This window comes from Chiloscyllium plagiosum, chromosome 12 (assembly GCF_004010195.1).
Source record: "Chiloscyllium plagiosum isolate BGI_BamShark_2017 chromosome 12, ASM401019v2, whole genome shotgun sequence".
Lineage (NCBI taxonomy): Eukaryota > Metazoa > Chordata > Chondrichthyes > Orectolobiformes > Hemiscylliidae > Chiloscyllium > Chiloscyllium plagiosum.
Window position 1 is genome coordinate 1409310 of NC_057721.1, and position 8738 is coordinate 1418047.

At 40.8% G+C, this 8738-nt stretch overlaps 1 protein-coding gene across 2 annotated transcripts in view; it reads left to right on the forward strand.

Moving 5' to 3' along the window:
* mtrf1 (mitochondrial translational release factor 1) overlaps positions 1-5898 on the forward strand; it is a 30123-nt gene extending 24225 nt beyond the window's left edge. For both annotated transcript variants that reach the window (XM_043700246.1, XM_043700247.1), the window contains 4 exons: positions 1238-1355; positions 2858-2994; positions 4832-4930; positions 5609-5898. In XM_043700246.1, the coding sequence (XP_043556181.1) occupies positions 1238-1355; positions 2858-2994; positions 4832-4930; positions 5609-5713 (459 nt within the window). In that variant the 3' untranslated portion in view covers positions 5714-5898. The remainder of the gene's footprint in view (positions 1-1237; positions 1356-2857; positions 2995-4831; positions 4931-5608) is intronic.
* Positions 5899-8738: the final 2840 nt, after the last annotated feature.

The following is an 8738-nucleotide window of genomic DNA, read 5'->3' on the forward strand; positions in this document are numbered from 1 at the left end:
TGAGCTGCCAGAGGAAGTGGTGGAGGCTGGTACAATTGCAACATTTAAGAGGCATTTGGATGGGTATATGAATAGGAAGGATTTGGAGGGATATGGGCTGGATGCTGGCAGGTGGGACTAGATTAGTTGGGATATCTGGTCGGCATGGACGGGTTGGACCGAAGGGTCTGTTTCTGTGGTGTACATCTCTATTAATTAAGATTCCACTATTTGCTATCGTAGGATTTGAACCCATGTCCCGAGAACATTTAGCTGGTTCTCTAGATTAACAATCAAGTGATAAGGCAGAAGTGGGTACTGCAGATGCTGGAGATTAGAGTCAAGATTAGAATGGTGATAGAAAAGCACAGCAGGTCAGGCAGCATTGGAGAAGCAGGAGAATCAATGTTTCGGGCAAAAGCCCTTCATCAGGAATGAGAATCAAGTGGTAATACCACCAGGTCATCACTATTTCAGTGTATCCTCATCATCCCTTGGCAGGAAAAGGTCACGAGTTCAGATCCTACGCCGTGCTAATTTCATCAGCAAACATTTGTTACTAAGCCAATGATGTCTGTACTGACTTGGTCATGTTCATCAGACAAGATGACAGCTGTACACCCAAAACCAACCTTCTTACAACTGTTCACTAGGTCATGACCTCCTCCAGGGCATCCATATCTCTGCAACAAGGATAAATGTAAATGAGATATGACGACAGCAGAGATTGACACTGCCAAGTAGGTGACAGTCGCTGTCACTGGACGCTGAAGGAGGATGTTGGAAGAACAAATGAGAAAAGCACAGCGCCTGAGGAGAGGGCCTAGAGGAAAGAGAGGCCAGCAAATTGTGCTGTCTTCCTCTGCAGCAAATTCAACCGACCTCTATACCAGAGTGGGGCTTCTCAGCCACAACCAGATAATGCTTCCCATAGATCCGATCACCACAGCACTAACCATTATCTTATGAGACAGAAGCTACCACCACCACTTTCAAAACTAGTTAAACAGAATGTGACAACAACTCTGCAAAAGGCAGAAGCAGATTGATTTCTTGTCTGTGTCCATTTCTGAGCATCCAGTTTTGCTCAGTGCAAAGATTCATGCATGACGCTTGACAGAGTTCCTGATAATTTAGTCATTGCATTTAAACAACTGCCAAAACGTGTAAAAAGAAAACTGTCTTTTTGGGAGGATGCTGCAGTCAATTCAGAACCACAAAGGGTTAATGTTTTGCTTTAATCTGTTACCTGTTTCAGGTCGACATTAAAGTAGATATCAACGATTTGAGGATTGATACCTTTCGAGCTAAAGGAGCAGGGGGACAGCATGTGAATACAACAGACAGCGCAGTGAGAATTGTTCATATTCCAACAAGTGAGTGACTGTCCAGTTTACCTTTTTTAAGTGCACATGTTTATCTGAGTAACAATATGTGTTTACTCAGGTAACAAAGTGCCACTAATATTACTGTCACTAGTGCCATTGCCTTTTGGACATTTTAACCATTCTCCCAGACTGAGGTAGTGATGGGTAGGATACAGTCTTGGAATAAGGGGTTGGTTATTAAGGACTTGGGTGAGGAGGAGTTTATTCATCAAGGGGGAGATGAATCTGTGGAATTCAATGTCTCAAAGGCCTTTGGAAACTCAAGATTTGCAGAGGGATGGTACAGAGGAGTAGTGTTGAAGTACAGCAGATTATCCATGATCCCATTACAAAATGGAGTGATCTATTCCTCCTCTTATTCATGTTAAGGGATCAGATATTGAAGGTATATGTTAAAGTGCATGAGACGTTCCGGTTTATGTTGAAACTCGGGCAGCAGTCCATTGACTCGTTGCTCATGATATTTAGAGTGGGCGAGGCTGCAAATGTCTGAGGATCCTACTGAATTTAAACAGAAGGACCACATCAACACTTCCTGTTTCCATTTCTTGGCTGATTGGGTGCAGCCAGGAAACCACAACTGAGGACTATCGGTAAGGTTCCTGGGTTATCAGGAAGATCTACGATGTTGGGGGGGCTTGGGAGATATCAGTTGAGCTGGGCGGGGCTAGGCAGTAAGACAAGAGCATCCGCAAGGGGCTGGGGTGATGTCAGAGAAGTAGACCAAGAAAGAGTACTCCTGCATCTCCTGAATTGGGAAGTTCTGTAAAGAACACTGGACTTGCGGAGCCTGCAGCACCCACTTCCTGTGCCACCTTTCCCAAGCCCTGGAATACCTGAACTGCAGCAGTTAAATTCCAGTTGGTTTCCCATTTGCACTGTGGAAGTCTGGTACACACTCAGTTGCCATGTTTTTTTCAACCCGTCAGCGCTTCTGCTAGTGTTGGGCAGAGGGCTAGGGAAGCTTCACATTGAGGCTGTTAGCATGGTTCATGTTCAGCTGAGAACAAGCCCGTTCTCCACTGAGCAAGGCAGAGGAAAGAGAGCTGGCTTTGGCAAGTCTACGGGATAGTCATTAAATGGGGAAGATGATAATGAGAACATAGAACATTACAGCGCAGTACAGGCCCTTCAGCCCTCGATGTTGCACCAATGTCAGAATGTCAGTAAACCACCAAAGTTAGATTTTTTAAGAGTGCCTATTACTGTGTGTTCCCAGCAGTCTGCAAGATAAACTGTTTATACAAGGCCTCTGCTTACTGCGAGCAAGTTGGAGTTGGACATAAGCAAACATCCTAAGGTCCGATTCAGATTACAAGGATAACCTGGTGTTAGACACATGATGTGCCTTTTATGACATGCCAATCCTGAACATACTCAGTGATCCATACCACTACAGTGCCAAAGGGGATATGAAATTTGTAATGCTCCTGAAAAATGTGTTGTTTATGATATCCAAATTGTCATTAATTTCAGTGTGACCTTTCTAGGTTTAACAGTAGAATGCCAACAGCACCGATCACAGTTGGAGAACAGGAAGCTTGCCATGCGCATATTGGAAGCAAAACTATATCAGCAGGTTGCAGAGAGAGGGCTGGAGCAGAGGCAGAGTACTCGGAAATTACAGGTTAGTTCATAAGGAGCTGAAAATATGTTGCTGGAAAAGCGCAGCAGGTCAGGCAGCATCCAAGGAACAGGAGAATTGACGTTTCGGGCATTCTCCTGCTCCTTGGATGCTGCCTGACCTGCTGCGCTTTTCCAGCAACACATTTTCAGCTCTGATCTCCAGCATCTGCAGTCCTCACTTTCTCCTAGTTCATAAGGAACACAGTTCAGTCTCATCAGTGGATGGCAGGTTTTGGATGAGTCCAGTTTCCTGAAATCTGACACTCTGGATTCACTCAAGTAATTTCCTCAAGTTTCTGATTGTACTGCTTAAGAGAGTACAAACTGCTAGAGGGATAGCTTTTAACTTGGTCATTGGCTTTGCTGTGACTTGTCCTGTGTCTGAGGTCTAACCTCAGTTGGAATATTGTGTCTAGTTCCGGGCGCCACACTATAGAAAGAATGTGAATGCATTGGAAAGAGTGCTGAAGAGGTCTACTAGAACAGTTCCAAGGATGAGAAACTTCAAGCGTGAGGATACATTGGAAAGGTTGTGACTGGGAATTAGGTTTCCAAAAATATCGAGGGGGCTGCAAAGAGTAAATAGGGAGAAACTGTTCCCACTTGTTAAAAGGATTGAGACTTAGAGGGCCCAGATTTAAAGTTATTTGCAAAAGAAACAAGCATTTTCTTGCAATATATGGTTCAAATCTGGAATGTGCTGCCAGGAGGTGGTGTGGAGGCAGTTTCAATTGAGGCATTCAAGAGGGCATTGGACATTGGTTTAATAGAAACAATGTGTAAGGCTGTGGAAAAAAGGTAGGAGATTGGCATTAAATCATTAAGCTCATTGGAGAGCCTGGAGGTCAATCGGCCTCCTTTTTCATCATAACACCTGTTGTGTTGATGGTGCAGGGATTTTGAAGTATCTCAAAGCATTCCCAATACAGGCCTAAAGCTCAGCAAGTATATCCTAGTTTAGTTTGAGAACATGGTCGGCCTGGACTGGTTGTTTCGAAGGGGTTGTTTCCACGTCACAATGCTGTCACTTTAAGAGGGGTGATTTTGTCCTGATTGTTTTTTATTTGAAGAGAGTTTGTGAGGTAGAGGCACCAAGCTGTCTCTAGGAAAATAAACAATTTGTGAGGCTTTGGGGTTATTTTTAAAGTTGGAACTATGGTAGCAGCCTGGGTGGAGCCAGGCTCCACCACTCTCACACCTGGGTGGAGCCTGGGTTGCGCTTCGGCGGGTCGGTGTGGACTTGTTGGGCCGAAGGGCCTGTTTCCACACTGTAAGTAATCTAATCTAATCATAAGACTTTCTAGTTTTTTTTTTAAGTTTTTAGGTTTAGTTTTGAGCAGAAGCCTTGGGTGTCTCAAAAAGTTGGAAGCTTCAGTCTCCTAGCTGCTACTTTCTCTCAATTTTCTCAGTGTTTTTTCTTCTCGACTGGAAAACTGTATCTGAGGATCTGTGTAAGAATTTGCCTTTTTGCTGAGGGGTGTGTTCTTGGGATCTTACTATATTGAAACAATTAATTAGTAATAGGTATTCTATCTATTATTTAGCTGTTTTCTAATAGTTGTTATTTTAAATTCTTTTGTTTGTATTTTTATAATAGCGTTTAAATAAATTGTATTTTGCTTGATGTCAGGTTGTTTGACCAGTCGCATTGTGTGTGGGACACGCACTTCACATTTACCTTTAAAATAAGACAATGTTAGGGTCTGGGCTCCTTCTTAAAATATACTGAGGGGGGAAATCTGGTCCATAATACATGCTGTATGACTCTACAATTACTTTGATCAAATGATATGTATCTTTCAGCTGGGAGATTTACTTGAACTGTATTTTCACTATAGGTTGGAACAAGAGCACAATCAGAGAGAATTCGAACGTACAACTTCACCCAAGACAGAGTGACTGACCACCGGATTAACTACGTTATCAGAGACATTAAGGTGAGGGAGTGGTCATTAAAGCTTGTTTAAAATTGTTTAGGAAATAAATGTTTATTCGGACAGATTTTAAGTTCGAGGCCCCATATGAGATTTCTAGTCTTATCCTGTGCTGTCTTTCATCCATCCTTTAATTCGGAGTACGTGACACAATCTTACCCCACTGAGTTTAATTCTCTGCTGTCCTCACTGCCTGTTCACATTTATGTCTATCTCTGGTCTTCCTTGTGCACATATTCCACAGTGTTTTGTCTTGCAGAAACTCTTTTTCCAAATGGCTTGATTATATGTCCAAATTATTTGAGCTTTCTTGATATCACTACTTCAAGTAAGTTCCTCTCACCACCGGCTTTGTTTATTTAATTGGCTGTCCATAAAAAAAATGTAGTAGGAGTCCTTTCAAATACCTCTTTTTTTATTTTGCCCCCTCAGTTCAAACACTGTTGTTTGGCTTGATCACTCTTTTGGATTGGTCTGACCTACAGAACTATGAATTCTGTCTGCAGACAAAAAAAAGTGTTGAGTCTCCAATTCCAGACTGAGCGCGGTTCTTTAATGGAGATCCATAAACCATCGACTGAATTATCAGTAGCAGCATTTAACAAAGGGGTTCTTCAACCCAGTTTTCAGTTACTTGAAATAGCACCATGTCCTGTGGCTTACACTTCTGTTCTGTTTTAGGAGCTTCTGAATGGTGGGAGACAACTGAATGAATTGATTGATAAGCTTCTGGAGGCAGCAGAAAATGAAGCTGTTCTAGAACTTATAGAAACTAGAAATAAATGAATTACTGAAGCGAGGTAAAGCTAAAATAATTGTAGAATTAAATATTTAAAAGAAACGATGCAGACTAATGTATGATTTTCTAAAAGCAACCTCTTCTTATTAAGATTCAAGTTCTGGCTATGTTGAGTTGTAAATTGTGGATGCTGTCATTTAGTTGAATCAATTAAAACCAGGCAGCAAGTCTGTTTGCAGTGTCCTGGTTCCTTTGACACGAGTTTCCTGGGAAGGATGCAGTAAGGAATACTTCAGTGACATTTACACTGACCCAGTACTTTGTATAAAAGTTAGAAATACCACATTTTCAAAAGTGACATGAAATATTACAACTGGAACATCAATTATGATCTAAAAGTGTATGTAATTATTCAAGCAGTTTTAAATGCCTTTCCATCTGAAACAATAGAAAAGTACCGTGTCCTCAGACTTCATTGTTTGATACACAATGAAATAGTAGACCTCAACAAAAAGGGATTAAATTAAGGGATTGAAGGAAAAAGATTTTGCAGGGATTTAGGGCTAATTGGATAGCTCTTCAAAACAGCCAGCATTATTCTCCTATTCTACAATGTATGAATTGAAACGTAGAAACATAGCTAAGGGGGGTAATTCATTTGAAACCTCAAGCCTGCTCCATTAATCAAGCATAATACCCTATTCCTACTCCCCCCAATCACTGGATCCCTTCAGCCACAGTCTACCTCTTCCTTGCAAAACAAAAAACTTTGGCCTCAACTACTTTCTGTTGTTGTGAATTCCACAGGCTCACCATTGATAAGGAGAAATTTCTTCACCCAGACAGTCCTTTAAACTGTGACCCCTGGTTCTAGACTCCCTCACTATTGGGAGCATCCTTTTCTGCATCTAACCTGTTCGAATTATATTGGTTTCTGTGAAATTCTTCCCCCTTTTCCACACAATTCTTCTAAACTCCAGTGAATACAATTCTAACTGACTCAACTTCTCCTCATACATCAGTCCTGCCACTCCAGGAGTGCCAACTTCATCAGACCCATTTGAATCAAAGACCTCTTGCACCTTCTTCCATTAGGCAGAAGATTATAAAAGTTTGCATACATGTGCAAACAGTTTCAAGAATAGCCTCTTCCTGCTGTTACCAGACTTTTGAATAGACCTCAACTGTTAATAGTACAGAGAGAAAACAACTTCTGCATTCTGTTGTTACCCTGATACACTTGTAAGGCAAAACACTTTCACTGTACCTCACTACACGTGCCAGTAATAAATTAAAGCACGGTGGCTCAGTGGTTAGCACTGCTGCCTCACAGCACCAGGGATCCAGGTTCGATTCCAGCCTTGGACGACTGTCTGTGTGGATTCTCTGCATGGATTTCCTCCCACTGTCCAAAGATGTGCAGGTTAGGTGAATTGGCCATACTTAATTGCCCATAGTGTTAGGTACATCAGTCGGAGGGAAATGGGACTAGGTGGGTTACTCTTCGGAGGGTTGGTGTGGACTCATTGGGCCGAAGGGCCTGTTGCCACACTGTAGTGAATCTAATCTAATTTTTTCCAGCCTTTGTTATGCCTTAAAGCCTGAAACCTAGATTTTTCAATTGAAAAATAGTACAGTTTTGAGTATTTTACCATGTTGATGAAAGGTGCTGTACAAATGCAAGCTGTATATTTATTAAATACTCATGAGGTTAGAGGTATGGGGAAATGATGATAGCCTATTTATCATAAAAGCTGTTAAATGGAATTATCATATTACATGACAGTGGTGTAGAAAAACAATTGTTGGAAAAGGAAAGCAATTTGCAGGGCTTGATAAAGAAGGGCGTTTGCTACTTAAAGCTTCCATTAAAAGGTGCAACTGTTGGCCATTTTCTCATCACAAACACATGTATCCAAAGTCAATTAAATATAAATGCATTCAAACCAACACAATCAAATCTTATTTTCAAACTGTAGCTTTTCCTTAACTCGTACCCTAAAAGCCAGGATTAACTAACTTTTGAGTTGAATCACATACCCACAGGCCAGTAGCTAGCTGTCATACCATAAACAAGATAAATACAATAGTTTTAGAACTAGATAATGAACCAGTCTATTATTACCTCCACGTTCACATGCACAGAGTAAATTGCAAAGAATTTGGGGCTGGAAGGCAGCGCATCATTTTTGTCACAATTTTACAACCATACATATAGATAATATTATTGTCTGTAAATAATAGACCTGGATATTGCAAACATTAAAGGCAGCAATGCCCATTTAAAATTGATGTGGAAGAGCTGGTGTTGGACTGGGGTGGACAAAGTTAAAAATCACAACACCAGGTTATAGTCCAACAGCTTTATTTAGAAGCACTAGCGTTTCAAGCACTGCTCCTTCACCAGGTGGATGTGGAGAATAAGACCATAAGACACAGAATTTATAGCAAAAGATTACAGTGTCATGCAACTGAAATGATATATTGAACAAACATGGATTGTTATTAAGTCTTCCATCTTTCAGAATGTTTCCATTCATTAATAATGTAAATCCCAGAACTTATTTTAAGTCACCTTCTCGAGATAACAAAGTTTTATAGCAAAAGGTGACATCTCTGCACAGACAATGCATTAAAAGGTATTTGCAGAATTACATTTGCAGATGCACAAAATAGAAATGTAATTCTGCAAATACCTTTTAATGCATTGTCTGTGCAGAGATGTCACCTTTTGCTATAAAACTTTGTTATCTCGAGAAGGTGACTTAAAATAAGTTCTGGGATTTACATTATTAATGAATGGAAACATTCTGAAAGATGGAAGACTTAACAATCCACGTTTGTTCAATATATCATTTCAGTTGCATGACACTGTAATCTTTTGCTATAAATTCTGTGTCTTACGGTCTTATTCTCCACAACCACCTGATGAAGGAGCAGCACTCCGAAAGCTAATGCTTCCGAATAAAGCTGTTGGACTATAAGCTGGTGTTGTGTGATTTTTAATATTTTAAATTAGAACAGTTTAAATCCAAGTAAGTTCCAAGTAAATAATTTGAATACTTGGACAAA